This window comes from Tachypleus tridentatus, chromosome 9 (genome assembly GCF_004210375.1).
Source record: "Tachypleus tridentatus isolate NWPU-2018 chromosome 9, ASM421037v1, whole genome shotgun sequence".
In the NCBI taxonomy this organism is placed as follows: Eukaryota; Metazoa; Arthropoda; class Merostomata; order Xiphosura; family Limulidae; genus Tachypleus; species Tachypleus tridentatus.
The window spans coordinates 160,889,001-160,907,247 of NC_134833.1; the positions used below are offsets into that span (position 1 = coordinate 160,889,001).

General features: G+C 37.2%; 1 protein-coding gene across 1 annotated transcript in view; it reads right to left on the minus strand.

Moving 5' to 3' along the window:
- The window catches only part of LOC143226823 (uncharacterized), a 78,175-nt gene that overhangs the window by 10,807 nt on the left and 49,121 nt on the right, over positions 1-18,247 (minus strand). The window contains exons 3-6 of the mRNA XM_076458266.1: positions 10,595-10,653; positions 5,286-5,375; positions 3,285-3,470; positions 1,233-1,417 (exon numbers count right to left, since the gene is read on the minus strand). Of these exons, the coding sequence (XP_076314381.1) occupies positions 1,233-1,417; positions 3,285-3,470; positions 5,286-5,375; positions 10,595-10,653 (520 nt within the window). The remainder of the gene's footprint in view (positions 1-1,232; positions 1,418-3,284; positions 3,471-5,285; positions 5,376-10,594; positions 10,654-18,247) is intronic.

Sequence of the window (18,247 nt, forward strand, 5' to 3'; positions counted from 1 at the left end):
CTATATATATAGTAACAGCATGTTGTGAACTGTTATATATATATATATACACTAGTAACAGCATGTTGTGTACTGCTGTATACATATATACACTAGTAACAGCATGTTATGAACTGCTATATACATATATACACCAGTAACAGCATGTTATGAACTGCTATATACATATATACACTAGTAACAGCATGTTATGAACTGCTATATACATATATACACTAGTAACAGCATGTTGTGAACTGTTATATATATATATATACACTAGTAACAGCATGTTGTGTACTGCTATATACATATATACACTAGTAACAGCATGTTATGAACTGCTATATACATATATACACTAGTAACAGCATGTTATGAACTGCTATATACATATATACACTAGTAACAGCATGTTGTGAACTGCTATATATATATACACTAGTAACAGCATGTTGTGAACTGCTATATACATATATACACTAGTGACAGCATATTGTGAACTGTGATTTTGTCTTACATAAACCCTTGAAAAAAAGGTAAGCACATCTGAATTCCGAAAAAACTACACTGTTATTTTTATGAATTTTCGGCGCTAAAATATGGAGATTCAATACGTCACAGTGGATAGAGTGGAAATAGTCCACTGTTCAGCTTTGCGTTAAAAACTAAAAGGTTTAGCGATACAAGTATCAAATCCGGAAGCAGTTATATGATTGTATCAATACGTCGTCCGGTACTACTTGTGTGCCTTCATAAAATGTGGCAGGCTTTCAGTAAACCACAAGTGTTTTGTACAGGAAAAAATCAGAACATCTAATAAATTATTTTTTGCTAAAATTTAATGATGTAATAAAAGAATATAAACATTGAACACTATATGTTGTCTTCAGAAACATTACATGCAAAGTGATATTAATTAGTAATAACAAAATAGAAAAACATTAAGGTGTTTATATTACCTCACCTGCCAGCTCTCATTTGGTTGATGAAAGCTGATAAAGTGTTTCTGACGTACTTAAATAAGACAGTTTTAGTAGTTACAAATTACAGACACGACTTTCAAACTTTGTAACAAACCGTTGGTAAAACTTTGTATCTAGACGCGTGTGGTACTGGCTTCAGCTGTGAAGAGATACGCACCCCTAACAGACTGCGAGACAAGGATATATTCGGTATAAAAATATAAATGAAGCAGATTTGGTCTTTCTCAAGAAATGTGGACCTTGTATGTTGTAAAAACAATAACTTACTTTCTATCTATGTGAAGAAACTTCATGTCCATGGAGTGGATAGACGTAAATACGGAGGTGCTACCCTGTACGACACACTCTCTGGTTTCCGGCATGGCCACCGGGGTGCAAGTCGCTAAGAACACCGGTTCGTTTCGGCTACACAGCGGCAGGAAGCTGACGTAGTGGCCCTGAACCAACACTACCTAGTAGGACAGTGACAACAATGTTTAATATGGTCACATATGTAACCTAATCCGTATTACATTGAACGTTGTAACCAGCAAAGCCGCAGAATTATTCAACATGATGTGATAATAACTGACAGTATAGAATAGTCTGAAAACAAGTTATCTTGTGAATTAAAGCATTGGAGGGTCGGTAATTTGAGGTTTAAGCCCCACTGCGTGTAACTGTTCAAGCAATTAACGATATAAATAACGTCTCGATATTAACGTGTCTCTCGTATCCAAGACTGCCTATCTAGTCCTCATAATTACGAAAGGCCTTGTTGGCACTCGGTATGTATAGCAAATATATAGTACAGCTGATTTACTATCACTTTAAGTTTTACTTTCAGTCGCAAGTTCTTGTAATTTTATTTTTTTCAGTGTCAGTTTCAGATATTATGCCTCAAAGATTTAAAAAGATGTACATTATAGAAAATTTAAAATTTAATAAATGTCTACAGCGTAATTTTGTAACTTTAGAGAGGTACGTAAAATAGTTTTTTTGCAAGCAGCTGATATAAATTTAACTCAAAATGGTGATAAACTAGATTACACAAAACCTGCTGAACACCACCTAGTGGTGAATATCAGAAAGGATAAGTCCATGATTGTCCTACAAATTGCCTGATAAACTCACATCAGTATTGTTACCCACAGGGCCACTAAAGATTCCCGTATAATGGCGGCAATCAACAATATATCACATGCTAATTTTCGAACAGTCCTCCCCCATCGCTTACATCATGAAATATTTCAAGACATCGTCGCTAGATGTCGTGATTCACGGCCCGGTAAGAAATCAGGTTTTAACGTGAAGTTAAGTACTTTTATGTGAGACCACTTGTGATAAGAGTGAAAGAACAAAGATAGATACATGTTTGACAGCAACCTGTATAATTACAAGTTGTTTATATATCAGTCGGTTGGAAAACTAAATTCATGTAATTTTAAATTCCTAAAGTTATATATTTTTATATAATGGTTTATTGTTTTCAGTACAAACACTAACTCGTCCATTTCGGTATTTGTATACAAATGTAGTAGTTTGCGAAACGTGAGATAAAACGAATTTTTACAATGAATACCTGAATTAATGTCGTTAGTTGTTAAGTTACACAACAGGGTTTATGTGTGTGTGTACCGCAGGAATCCAACACCGATTTTAAATGTAGCTGCTGAGCCACCGTGAAACAACACTTGAATAAAGTACAGTGCACGAAAGTGGGGCGGTTACAAGGTAGAACACTTCGGATAATTCTGTAAAATCTAAATGTTTACTCATCTAAGAAGATATTTAACCAATAAATAAACAAACAACTTTCATTTTAATATGTGGCCAGGTGGTCAGAATGCTCGACTCGTAATCTGAGGGTCGGAGGTTCGAATCCCCGTCGCACCAAACATGCTCGCCCTCTCAGCCGTTATAATGTTACAGTCAATCCCCTATTCGTTGGTAAAAGAGTAGCCCAAGAGTTGGCGGTGGGTGGTGATGACTAGTTGCCTTCCCCATAAACTAAAATAATAGACCGTTGTTAACTCGCGAAAAAAATGTTAATCCGTAAACTAAAACAATAGACTGAAACAAATTTTTATTGGTATCTAATATGCAACAGAGCTTAGTCAACCTTGAACCAACGAACCAAGACTTAGTCCTTTAACTTTAACCTGATCTTTAACACTTTAACTTAAACACTTATCGTCTCTTATTTTTTAAGTCACAAAACAAAACTTCGGATTTAACGTTTAAAATAAAATTCAACTATCCGTTAACTTTGGAAACTCAGATTGACTTCGAACTACATAAGTGAAATTTGTGATCCTTTGAAAACAATGCTGTGCTAACCTTTTGATCGCCGTATCGCATTTGTCGTCGAGCATTTCTGGACACATTTATGCGGCAAAGAAACATGCGGGTGTCAGGAACTAAACTGAGAGGGTTCGGACTCCGCACGAGTTCAGTTTGAATGCTCTGGTGGTCCTGTTTCTCAATGATGTCATAGACGCTGTCACCATGGATCAGAAGGTCCTCCTGTGTATAATACACCAAACTTTACCGGTTATAGTGATACGAAGAAATGATACGTAGCAGGCAACAACAACTTCTTTTAAGATTCTGGCTCACAGAGATGACTAGTTTGTACAAAATTAGCATTACTATGAGCTAACGGCTAATGGATCTAAAATAATAAAAATAATGTACTTAGATAAACGTGTTAGGCTTGGCTTAGTGAAGATTATGGAACACGTGTTTGATATCATAGAGAAGGTTATGGTGTGTGTTTAGTATAGCAAAACCACATCGGGCTATCTGTTGTGTTCACCGAGGGGAATCGAACCCCTGATATTAACGTTATAAATCTGAAGACTTACCACTGTCCTAGCTGGGGACAAAGGTTAGGAAACGTGTGTGTTTTTTCCAATAGCAAAGCCACATCGGGCTATCTGCTGAGCCCACCGACGGGAATCGAACCCCTGATTTTAGCGTTGTAAATACGTAGACTTGCCGCTGTACTAGCGAGGAGCAGTAGGGAAGGTTATAGAAAACGTGCATTTGATATAACGTAGAAGGTTATGGAACACGTGCATTTGATATAATATAGAAGGCTATGGAACACGTGTGTTTGATATAATATAGAAGGTTATGGGACACGTGCATTTGATATAATATAGAAGACCTTGGAGCACGTGTGTTTGAACAGAATACGTTTTACCCACCAGGCAATAAACACCAGCTACTGGAAGATTAAAATTATTATACCTACACTTCTTTATTATTATTGTTTTTCTAAAGAACCCATATTTCGGACTTCAATTATATCATTTAAATGAATAATAGCTTCAACACATGCCAAGGTCGTTCGATTTCTACAAAGGTATTGATGTGTACTATAATGCTGAAATTTCAACACCAACTGGTCTTTATTTTTCGTGGTGGGGTGTTTCAATGACTATCCAGTTTCATAGTATCGAATGTCGGAGGACATTGGAACCTATCTGTACTATCCTTGAAAACAAGGATGGGTGGTGACTCACCAAAGGGCTACGTTATCTATCAGATTACTGTTTATTTAACAGTAGATCAAGTCTCGTGACCGGCGAAAACTGCGCATCATTTGTTGTTCTATCTTCTTCTGACATCAGACTCGATATGGCAATGCACTGACAGGCATTAGAGAGGTGCACGAGACAACCATTAATTGGCTGGATCGCTATAACAGGCATGACGCGTATTATTGCTGAAGTCGATTACCGCCGCTGATGTACGACATAATACGACTTGTGGAACATAAAGCATCGTTCATGCAAAACACAGGAATTGCGCGCAATTTTCAAAACCTGAATTGATTGAATCGCGCGGCACGAAATAACGGGAGCAGGTGATGATTAAGGCTTAGCTATTTCAGACTTTCGCAACAACGACCTTTAATGATGGATAGAAAACCTTTCTTTTAATTTTTTTCACACTTTCTAGAAAAACATCTAGCGATTACCATCCGTGGGAAACCGGGACAAATTCTGGGTACAGCGAATAAGAGCGTAATCTATTTTCGCTACCACATCTTAGAACTTTGACCTCTCCCCGAACAACGGTAAAATACGTAACAAAATTCTCAAGTCTTGAAACTCAGGTAATAATTTCACACTAACCAGTACAACAACGCTGCCAAACAATAGTCTTAATGTTAGAGATCGAAATTTGTTTGGATGAAAAGCACAACCGATAATTAAACCTAAATTTATATTAGAATACCTGTGTTAAGCCTAACATTTCAGTAAGACACAAATTGGAATACGACTTTTTTTAAGGGTTAAGTTAGTAGCAAGAGGGCACTTTATAACTCACCATGGAATGACCGAGATATTCTGCAGAATTGTCCGAAATGTAGAGTAACTTCCCGTTCTGTGTCATCATCATTAGGAACCCACTTAGAGCCTGGGTATAAAATAAAACAAAACTGAAACCAAGTTACGATATGGAGTGTTTAACTAATACTTTAAAATTGTGATCATGTTAGAAATAAGTTACGTGAGTTACAAACCCACCTTAATTTTACAACTCTCTTCGATTCGAATAATTAAACTAACGCGTAATTCTTTAAATGTTTTAACGCTGAGAGTGAAGAACGTGGTAAAGAACCAAACAACTTCTATCAGATTGTAAATAAGTTGTTTTACTTCTTGAGGGTTGTTCAGCTAATCTTCAAATAAGTTGTTTTACTTCTTGAGGGTTGTTCAGCTAATCTTCAAATAAGTTGTTTTACTTCTTGAGGGTTGTTCAGTTAATCTTCAAATAAGTTGTCACGCGCTGCATTGCGTCCTATGCAGGCGATTACGGTGGAATAACTTCAACAGTCTCCGTCACGCCAAACATGCTCGTCCTTTCAGCCGTGGGGGCATTATAATGTGACGGTTAATCCTACTTTTCGCTGGTAAAAGAGTAGCCCAAGAGTTGGCGGTGGGTGGCGATGACTAACTGTCTTCCCTCTAGTCTTACACTGCTAAATTAAAGACGGCTAGCACAGATAGCCCTCGTGTAGCTTTGCACAAAATTCAAAAAACAAACAAACAAGCTTTTTTTACACATTATAAACGTCAAATACAATAGGGCTTTATAGCTTTTCAACATGATGTATTCATATCGGATAGTTATCAGACAAATCTCACCATCAATTTTCTATTGGATTTAAGTCAGGACCTTGACTGAACCACTCCAGGACAGTCACTTTTCTTATTTTGAACACATTCCGATGTGGTTTTACCCTTGTGCTTTGGGTTATCGTCCGACAGAAATGCGAATTTTCAACTCAGTTTTAGACTCTCGTCTGACCCAAGCAGATTCACCTGGACTGTCCATCTTCCTCTCAGTTCTCACACAATTCCCAGTCCCTGCTGATGAGTATCATTTCCATAACATGATTCTGCCACCATCATGCTTGACAGCTGGGATGGTGTTGACTGGGTGATGTGCTGTACTGGGTTTGCACCAGATATAACACTTTAAATGTAGACCAAAAAGCTCAGTTTTTGTCTCGTCTTACCATAAAACCTTCTACCACATGTCTTCAGTATCACTCACGTGCTTTTCCATGCGAGATTTAAGATTATTCTTGTTCAGTAATAGCTTGCCACTTGCCCATACAGACCAGCTTTATGTAAATACCAGGATATTGTTGATGTATGAACATTGACTACCATCTCAGACATCGAACTTGGCGAACTTTTGAAAGTGACTGTTGGCTTCACAGTGGCATCCCTAACCAGTTTCGTCCTTGCCCACCTGCTTAGTTTGTACGGATGGCCTGGCATGGATGTTGACTGGGTGGTATGAAGTACATTCAACTTTTTAATGATGGGCTTCACCGTACTCAAAGGGATAATTAGTGACTTTGAAATTTGTTTAGTAACTTTCTCCTGATCTATACATTTTATTCCTGACTTGTTTGGAAAACCCCTTGGTCTTCACGGTTGATTTGTTGTGTGAGTTGTGGGTTGAACTCCGAAGTCGTGTTCACCCACTTTGATTACACACGGACTGAGACGATTACACTAACTGTCTCACCTTTTAAATTAATCTTTTGCACGTGAACTGACGTAAGATTGTCGTAGCAACGGGTTGAATACTTATTTAATTGAGAATATTCTTTTTTTTTTTTTGAAAATTTAACTTACATCATATCAACGTTTTCTAGCTTTCTCAGTTTAGAGTGAGTCATATAAAGTCCCATTTGAAATTTCGTGGTTACTCAGAGGGCAGTCAAGTGTAAAACTTTGTACGGGGCTGAATACACCATGTAAAACAAATTATGTTATATAACACCATGTAACACAAATTATGTTATAGAACACCAGAACACCATGTAACACAAATTATGTTATTGTACACCATGTAACACAAATTATGTTATAGAACACCATGTAACACAAATTATGTTATTGTACACCATGTAACACAAATTATGTTATAGAACACCATGTAAAACAAATTATGTTATATAACACCAAGTAAAACAAATCGGATAGTATGTGTTATGTTGTAATTGTTTATGTTCTAAAAGTACAGAAAATAACCATTATTCCCTTCAAACTTTGCTTCTGTGACATGGCTAATGAAATTTAAAAATTAACCTATTTTCTATGTAAAAACGGGCAAATTTGCACATTTTCATTTACATAAAGTCTGAATAAAACAACGTATGAATCAAGATTTACATGTATTTGTACTAAAGTTATACAAAAATGTTTAGAAGTGAGTAGTCTTTCGAGATTTGCGACTGTAATGTAAATCACTTTCACGTATCAACCCCCAAATATAGTCTCCCATCATGTTTTCGTTATACGCTCCCAGGTCACAAAAGCAAAGTTTAAAGAGAAAAATAGGTCTTTTTCATTTACTTTAGGCATAAGGAATTGGGAAATAACACTTTCTGTCCAGGAACAAGAAAAAGTAAAAACTTTGTTACATAGTGTTATCTTTGCAAGGCACCATATGTGCTCTGTCACTGGCAACGTGTGAAAGGCCTCGTCGGTAGCAGTATACAACAGATAAAGTGTAGTTGAAATATCATTATATAATGTGGGCCAGCAAAGAATTCTGTGACTAATCTTATTATTAGGCTTACCGAGTTGTAAAGTCACACCTAACACCTCAAAACAGAGCAGAAAGGAACCACATAAAAATGTTCTACATTATGTAATCCAACTGGTCTAATACATTTTTGAACCGAGTGAGGCATTTCGTTAGCAACAATTCATAGCAAAATAAGATATGGATGGAATGCTGGTATATCGTCTTTTCACTTTGTTAACGCCACAAAAATTCAGAAGCAGGCATACGCGATTCTTACTTTTATGTGTATTTATTATGTTCACAGTGATTCTCTAATTGCATAAACAGCTTGATATGTTATGTATCTCCTTGTTACCACTAGAGGGAGCACAAACACCTTTATTAAAGTCAGAGGATCTTCTAGAAAGTTCCCTTATTTAATTAACGAAATACGCAGAACCATTTCTATTTTAATTATAGTATGGAAGATGGAAAATTAAATACATAATACGGAATCCAATTTATGAACGACAAAAATTTATAAATGTATTACAAAAAAAAAGTGAAGCTTTAATACAGCGTTACATACGTGCACTCGAATAGAAATAATATTAGAAGAACCGCCATGATAACGTCTTAAACGGCCACTTTACCGCAGCAATAAACTCACTTCAAGTCTGACACTAGAATAATGCTTTTTGTTTAGCAGAAGAAGTGCTAATTAGAAGGAGACTCACGTTTTGCCTGTTAAGCAGGTGAAAACTGGACTCAGAGTTGCGGTATGTAAAAGTTTGTGGGTAAAGCTCCGGGGTCTTACCGCCCACAGAGAGGACAGACTCTGGTGATTTATATCATAAGCCTATCTTGCCACTATCACTGGTGACTAGATTTTTTAGCAGGGCTTTACGAGCCCTAAATAAATCGTTTTATCTGTAACATTCCCAGGCTGTGCCATAGGTTAACTTATTTAAAAGATAAATTAAAACCAACGTTTGATGTTCCTAGTTCGTACGCATTATTCGAAAACACTGAAACATCGTGTTGTCCACGTGACGAACTAGGGATACGAAATTTATTGTACAGATCGGGTAGTTACTAAATGATCCATTTGATACTACAATAATACTAGACATAGCACGTGACCTACGTAATGGTTATGCGTGTTAACAAAGCGCGTCTTTAACACATTACAGGAAAGTGTTAAAACAACACACACTTCGTAACCTTCATGATGCGCAAGATTAACGGTTGCAACAAAGCACATCTTTTTAACAGTGTTAAAACAGATGTATCACGTGATCTCAGGATCCAAGTTTAGTGTTACAACAAACCACATCTTTTACACCAGAGGATACGTAAGAACGGTGTTAAAACATACATATCATGTGACTTTCGTAACGCATGATATGAGCGTTACAAAAAAGATCTTTCAAGTTAACGACATTCACAGGACTAGAAGAGTTAAACACTCTCACCTGAACTTCACGATTCCAGTTTCAGATCCCGAAATGAGTTAGCAGGAGTATCGTTAAAAACCACATAAAACAAAGTTTTTCACTAGGCACATAAAACAGACTCAAGCGAAGTGTGAAATCCACAAACAGACTTTATCTGAATGTACTGATTCAATATTCTACTAAATATTTTCAGATCTTGTTATGTGCTCAACTATGTTTATGTAAACAATGCCATGAGCTTCAAGATTCAATAATTATATTTATAAAATATTTTTGGTAAACAAGTCCTAAATTATTTAATGAAATTCTGGTTTATCAATACCACGTGATTAAATTATTAGACCAAAACTGACTGACAGCTACTCTTACACGTCACGTGCGAAACTATTTGGTATTCAGGTGCACCGACATTCTGAAAATAGGCAAAAGTTTTCGCCAAAAATCGTGTGCTCGGGAAATGTTATTTAGAGAATAAACTTATTACAAACAGCAAAGAAAGGTTGAGAAAACATCAGTGAACAAATAGAACGAAAGTTTTATTTGTAAGGATAATTATTATGGATTTACTTTGTTTACTACTTGGGTTCAGTCTTTCCTGATCTGACAATACCAGCTGTTGGAGCTTGAAAAGCTTTTCGAAGGAATAGAACCGTAAGAATAATAATATATATTGTACTCTCAAGTCAGACAAAGGGATCATAACACGGCATCTCATGGTCCTTGGATCACCTACATCAGGGATTATTCTAAATTCCATATTCAAAAGAGACAACTGCAACTCATACAGTTTGTATAAGTATTTGTGTCGTCTCTTGAGATAGACTCACTTCACTCCCGAGATCCTAGCACAATCCTTAGATCACATACTTCGACGAGTAATTTAAATAATACATGTAAGGGAGAAAACCCCAACTCGTATCAGTTTGTACAAGTGGTTTTATCGCCTCTTGATATGGGTTTTCTCCGCTCCAGGGAGTGGACACAGACACAGGGTGAAACTGGTACAAGCTTTTCTGCGATAGTCATTTTCGTATGTAATTATTACATAAGCAAAATCATTAATACATATTTATAACTTATCGAAATAAAAAAAAAAAAACAGTAATGTAGCGAGCAGATAAGTGGGAAAAATGTGTAAACTTTACGTACCTTGGAAAACCCAAAATGAGGAATAACTGGTTCAGGAGACAGCTCACATTTACGGAAAACTGAAACGAGAGAAATATTCTGATTAATATTCAACCGTACAAGTAACGTACGTTCGTGTATAGATTAGGTTCCCTGCCTGTGGTCAGGTTAGTTCTAGTAAAGTGTAAAAAATTATTATTCATGTTAGAAAACGTTCGTTCCTTGCGACAGGAGTCCACTGAAAAATTATTATTCATGTTAGAAAACGTTCGTTCCTTGCGACAGGAGTCCACTGAAACGTGATTCGCTGAAAAAATAATTTGAATCGCCGAATTTTCTTATTATCATACCTTCGTTTAGAAAGAACTTCAATAACTGTGTACAAGTGATTTCTCAGAGCGAACCTGCCCCCTGTACAAGTGATTTCTTAGAGCGAACCTGCCCCCTGTACAAGTGATTTCTTAGAGCGAACCTGCCCCCTGTACAAGTGATTTCTCAGAGCGAACCTGCCCCCTGTACAAGTGATTTCTTAGAGCGAACCTGCCCCCTGTACAAGTGATTTCTTAGAGCGAACCTGCCCCCTGAACAAGTTATTTCTCAAAGCGAACCTGCCCCCTGAACAAGTGATTTCTTAGAGCAGACCTGCCCCATGTACAAGTGATTTCAGAGCGAACCTGATTTCTTAGAGCGAACCTGCCCCCTGTACAAGTTATTTCTCAGAGCGAACCTGCCCCCTGTACAAGTGATTTCTTAAAGCAGATCTGCCCCCTGTACAAGTTATTTCTTAAAGCAGATCTGCCCCCTGAACAAGTTATTTCTTAGAGCGAACCTGCCTCCTGAACAAGTTATTTCTCAAAGCGAACCTGCCCCCTGAACAAGTTATTTCTCAGAGCGAACCTGCCCCCTGAACAAGTTATTTCTCAGAGCGAACCTGCCCCCTGAACAAGTTATTTCTTAGAGCGAACCTGCCCCCTGAACAAGTTATTTCTCAAAGCGAACCTGCCCCCTGTACAAGTGATTTCTTAGAGCGAACCTGCCCCCTGAACAAGTTATTTCTTAGAGCGAACCTGCCCCCTGTACAAGTTATTTTACCTCTTGCACCACTTTTTATTCGAAGAACTTTTCTCCTTGTACAAGTTGTTTTTCAGAAGGAATCTAACCTTTATATTAGCTGTTTTATTAAAGGAAGCTTCTCTTTACATCTTGAGCATATATATCAATAAGCTATTTAACAGTTATTTTACAGATATTAATCGTCAAAAACTAAGTTAAATAAAGTTACTTATTAAATTCGTACTATTCACAGAAACACGTTTTTCCCTATATTGTTAACCACACTATTTCTCAATAGGTTATTTGTTTCTATGTCCTGTAGGGTTTTAATCCGTAATTTTTGCATTATAAGTCCTCAAGCGAGAATGAGGAATCATTGTTTTATAATTTCGATGTGTAATGGCAGAAACTTGAATCAGTTATTTAAAAATATCTTGAAATTCGAATGTGTAATGTTGCACAAAGCATTCTTTGTGAAGAGTCGAGCATGAATAAAGACACAGTTGAGAAAACTAGCCGTTTGAAATCAACTCTTGTTTAACCCTTGGAGATTCCCCAATTCCTGTTTTATCAACTCAGTTTAGAATGAAAGTGGTTAAACTAGAAAGAACCTTCAGACTTCATGGCTGCTTTTATCCATAAGAGTAATTGTGTGGGAAAGGATTTTATTAATCCACGTGAATAGAATGACGATTACGAGGCTTACTGGAAGGCAAATTTTTCAGTCTGGCGTTAAGCCTTTTTAAAAGTTTAAAATATGAATCCATTTAAACGTTTTTCAGACAGGTATGCTTTAAAACACACCTGTGAGAATAAAACGTCCAATAAACTCTCAAACAAAAGGAATTTAGAAAACACGAGCACGTGGGCAAAAGAATGCAGGTATATCAAAGTAATCCAATGGTCGCGGCAGATTTTGTTGGAATATGAAGAGGGCGGGCCGTTGCACTTTAAAAACATAAGCTTAGGTTCCAGGGAACGTTCACGGATCGTTCTAGATCCGCAGTGAGTATATATCCATCGTCTTTAACGAGAAGTTAAATCACAATGCCACGCTCAAAACTAGGTAGGCCTATCGTTTGATTTATCGCCCTATTTTCCACAGTTAGTGTCTTTACTGAGCGACATCAAGTTTTTATAGTCGCCTAAAAAAGAACGTAGTTTTCTCACGGCTTCTGACAATACAAATCTCATACTGGAAAGAAGAGGGCCCGAACCCCAACTTGTCCACTTCTGATCTCAATCTGAGTTAGTTCTTGTCTGTTATTTTAACACAGTAGAGAGAAAAAAAATTAATTTATTAATCATAAAGTATATTTACAGGTTTGAACACAAGCAATTTAAATATGTAAAGAGGAATTCTTTCGTGGTCCCGCGTCCACAGATCTTACGTTGTGCTGTTTATCTTCCTACTATCGCTCGTCAACGACAACTAACGCCCTCTGTACACGTCTCACGCCCGCGCTTCATTCGAGAATGCGCAAAAATGCACGTGCCAGACATAACGAACGCTGGCAGTTACAATCGTCACAGCCGGAACTAGCAAGTGGAGAATGTGATAACACCAGACAATTGGAACGCGAGCAGCCTTTGTGAACTATCCGTGGGTTAGTAATAAAAAAAGAAAACAAAAAAGTACTTTAACCATTAAATGACTAATTCTACAGAAACGCAGTGTATCAAGTTTTAGATTTTACAGAGACCAGTTAGAACGAAACATAGTCTCGACTCTCAACGGAGACATTTTTAGTATTTCTCTAATGCGCTTGTGGTTCTGCTCATTTCGTCAGTGTCACCCTTTCGTCTATTTCTAGACATTACTTCTATTTTTTGTTGTCAGGGTAACTTGGTCTGTAAAAAAACAAAACAAAGAAAGATTTCAAACGGTGCTCGCGCTTTAGTTAAACGTATCGATAGTTTCTACACTTAAGGGTTTAGTATTTTTGGTTGTTTTAGAATTACGTACACAGCTTCACAATGGACTATCTGATCTCTGCCCACCACGGGTATCAAAACCCGAAGTTTAGTATTATAAGTCCGCAAAATACCGCTGTGCCACTGGTATGGGCTTTAGTATTTTTAATTTATTTAGAAACGTCTTCACCCAAGAACGAACCGCGGGAAGATATATACAAAAAAGGAACCCCTGAAAAATGTTCATTTGTTATATCTTTTATTAGATAACAGAAAAAAAATAAAACTATATGTTTTTAGAATGTTCAAATATGAACTGAAATCCTGATTTTAACACTTACTTTAGTAATTACTTGAACTTTCATGATGTATTCACATATTCTCATAACAAGTGTTTTCACCTGGTGTAGTTTATTGGAACTTCTTGTTTCAATTAGCCTAAAAATATCTTTTTTTTTTATTGAGCCCGGCATGGTCAAGCGTGTTAATACGTGCGACTCATAATCTGAGGGTCGCGGATTCGAATCCCCGTCGCTCCAAACATGCTCGCCCTTTCAGCCGTGGGGGCGTTATAATGTAACGGTCAATCCCACTATTCGTTGGTAAAAGAGTAGCCCAAGAGTTGGCGGTGGGTGGTGATGACTAGCTGCCTTCCCTCTAGTCTTACACTGCTAAATTAGGGACAGCTAGCGCAGATAGCTCTCGAGTAGCTTTGTGTGAAATTCAAAAACAAGCAATCTTTTTTATTTTTGTCCACCCTTCTTATGTCAGTTATAAATACTGCCTTTTGGATGTTTCGGAAGTGTATTCATAAAGTTCATTAAAACAATCGATATTAGTAAATAACGAATCAGAGTTATACCTTTTCTCGATCCAACTGTATACCAAGTTCAGACTGGAAACGTCTGTCGACACTTCAATTTGTATGTATTTGACTCGAATTAATATTTGTTGTCTAAACCGACATTCTTATTAGCACAAATACGGTATCTGTTCTAACGTTGACTTCGAGCTAATCCTCAACGCGTTCTTCATTGTCTACTCATATGTGAGTGTAATACTGAAAGCCCATTGCTAATAATAACATGCATTTTGGTAACAATTGTAGCAGTAACAAGAAAAACGAAACTAAGTACGGTGAGAGGAATGTCACCTTAACATTAAAGGCTATTCCCACTTGAACGTCCTCAGGTAATAAGATGTACGAACCTTTTGTAGCCGGGGGTAAGGAACGCCTGCTCAGCCATAACGTGTCCTTAACCTTGACCTGTGGCCTCATCGTGGCTACTACAGTTTTGTTTGTACGTACTTTGTTGGAACAGACTTGGAGTCATCATTATTGGAAGTAAAGTCACGAACGCGAAGATTTTTTTTTTTTTTTTGTGAGAAAGGGGTCGGGGTTAGTGTCCATCGAGTGATAGAGAAAGTGGATTGTGGAATAAGTTCTTGAGTGGACGATCAAAGGTGAAATGGGCAGCAACTGCTTCATCGGAACTTTCTTCTGCAGGCTTTCGAAACTGACCCGGCCTGGCCAGGTGGTAAAGGATGTTCGACTCGCAACCTGAGAGTCGCAGGTTCGAAGCTCCATTCCATCAAACATGCGCGCTCTTTCAGCCGCAGGGGCGTATAGTATGACGGTCAATCCTACTTGTCGTTGGTAAAAGAGTAGCCCAAGAGTTGGCGGTGGGTGGTGATGACTAGCTGCCTTCCCTCTTGTCTTACACTGCTAAATTAGGGACTGCTAGCGCAGATAGCCCTCGTGTAGCTTTGCGCGAAATTCAAAAACAAACAAAACTATAAATCAGTACAAATATATTAGTACCGTCTGTTGTCGTCCATGTAACTACTTCGTGTGGTGTGGATGGATCTTCATCAGAATCGATATGGAGGTTCATTAGGTCCATGAAGAAAAACATACAAATTTTGCGTTTTGCAGTGTTTATCGATGTTTTTATTACCATTAACTTGCTTTCTGTGGATGGATCTTCAAAACTGATATGAAGGTTCACTGGGTTTATGGGGAAGTAAGGTAATTTTCCGTTTTGCGGTTTCTATGGGCGTGGTTTAATTTTTCACCCATAACAGCTCCCCCTGCTGATGGATCTTCACCAAATTTAGTATGAAGGTTTGTTGGGTCCTTGCAAACATACACACGAACTTTTAATTTCACATTTTATGTTTTGCAATTTTTATGGGCGATTTTTACGAATACACGTAATGGAAGCAACTTTTCATGTCTTAAGAAAACTTTAAAGTTAACATGATCTTACATAACTTTCATCCAAGGAGCGGGTACTCCAGTCAATAAATAAGTATATTAAGTTTCGACATAACGGTACCATAAGTTATGGTACTCGACTTACAACCTACGGGTTGGACTGGGTAGGTGTTATAATGTGATGATCAATCCCACTGTTGGCTGGTAAATAATAGAAAACAATAATAGATAAACAAGCAAAAAGCTTTGACACATGAAAAACGGAGAAATAAAGTTAGGGCAAATGGAAAAATATACCCTAGTAGTAGAGATATCTGAATAGTTAGGACTTGCACAACTGTAGGGATACACCGTCTATCAGGATTAACCTCTAATCGCAATATGAAAAAAAAAAATCAAGATCAGATATGGACATTCAACATTTAAAAGTACTTTTCAGCGTCTGCACCAAGATGTCTCTTCAGGAAACATAAATTGAACTGGCCGCTACAGTCGCACCACCTGGGATTGATGAAACGAATTTTTCTCATCAAGTTGACATTCTATTTTTCATATTCGTCATATACCAATACAAACTGCATAAGAAAATCTCAGTTGTTTAGGTTAAAAATTATTGCTATTATAAGAATGAAAAATGATAATTTTCCTCCAAATACCGAAACAGTAGCAACAAAAAACGATCTCAGTTCGCACGCGGGGTAAAAAGTTTTGTACTGAGATAGAATTTATAACCAGAATGTCCATACATATTCCACAAGGAATTTGGTGCATAAAGAGTTTATATCTAATGAAATAACAGATTTCACGTCTTTAATACTAGGGTCAACACACATTTCAATGATTATCTCGCATCCTATCAAGCAGGAATAAATGATGTTATATTCATTGTTACTGTCGCAAACTAGATTATATTGAATATTTAATGTATAATCTCTGATATTTTCAAATAAAGCAGAGCCATCATAAAACATTCTCCATCCATACTAAATATATCACCTCTGATATTTTCAAGTACAGCAGAGTCACCATAAAACATTCTCCATCCATACTCAATATATGATCTCTGATATTTCAAATATATCTGGCCTACCATAACACCTTATATATCCTAGGGCATAAATTAACACGTCTATAATTATTGTTAACAGCGAGTAATATGTAACCTGAAAAGCTCCCACACCTCCGTAGAAGAGCGGTATGTCTGCGGACTGACAACGGTAGAAACCTGGTTTCGATACCTATGACTGGCAAAGCACAGGCAGCCTATGGTGTAGCTTCATATTTTATTGTACACTAACAAACAAAACAATCTCGAAATATCTGCCGTTTGTAAATTCTTTTTCGGTCACTTCCTGAGTCATTTCCCTCTGTGTCTGTAGCTCTAACATAGATAACTGTCTCGATATCTGTAGTACCAATTCAGGTAATTCTTTCTGTCTGTAGCTCCAACATAGATAACTGTCTCGATATCTGTAGTACCAATTCAGGTAATTCCCTCTGTCTGTAGCTCCAACTGACCCGTAATCTGAGGGTAGCGAGTTCGAATTTCCGTCACACCAAACATGGTCGCCCTTTCAGCCGTGGGGGCGTTATAATGTGACGGTCTATCCCACTATTCGTTGGTAAAAGAGTAGCCCAAATGTTGTCTGTGAGTGGTGATGACTAACTGTCTTTCCTCTAGTCTCACACTGCTAAATTAAAGACGGCTAGCACAGATAGCCCTCGTGTAGCTTTGCACAAAATTCAAAAAACAAACAAACAAGCTTTTTTTACACATTATAAACGTCAAATACAATAGGGCTTTATAGCTTTTCAACATGGTGTATTCATATCGGATAGTTATCAGACAAGAGCATAAGATCGGTGATGTTCTTTACGGGGTGGCATATGATATCTGCTTTATATTTTTACTATTTTGAAGGACATAGAAAGGTTTATGACACCAGGTTTCTATTTTCGTGCTTTTATGGGTAACCGTCACGGCCAAAACCGACTATGGACGATTAGTTGTAGCAGAAGCTAAGACACTGTGGGTCTTAGAACCATACATCCTACCGAATCACCAGCTACCTTTCTCGTTTCGGTCCTGTTGTTTTGTGTCTGATAGACAGAACATCTCCAACAATTTCGGGTGCTATGGATGCAGGCAGTTTTATTTTACAAATTATGCTATTTATATATTTATATTGGCACGCGCAGTCATAATAATAATATTGTATTTTTATACACACACACACACATATATGTCTTAGTGTGTGTGTGTATATATATATATATAATACAATATTCACTAGGGCGTATACAGATGCCTTAGAATTTACTAAAATTATTCCCATAGTCAAAACCATCTTAATTTTTTGTTGTACAACAGTTAAAAATCAAATGTTAATAGGGGAGCTGTAAATTACGTAAAACAGTTCACAGGACAAAATAAACCATTTTAACTAATCGCATGTCTTTAAATTCGTGTTTTCCTCTTCCTTAGTTCA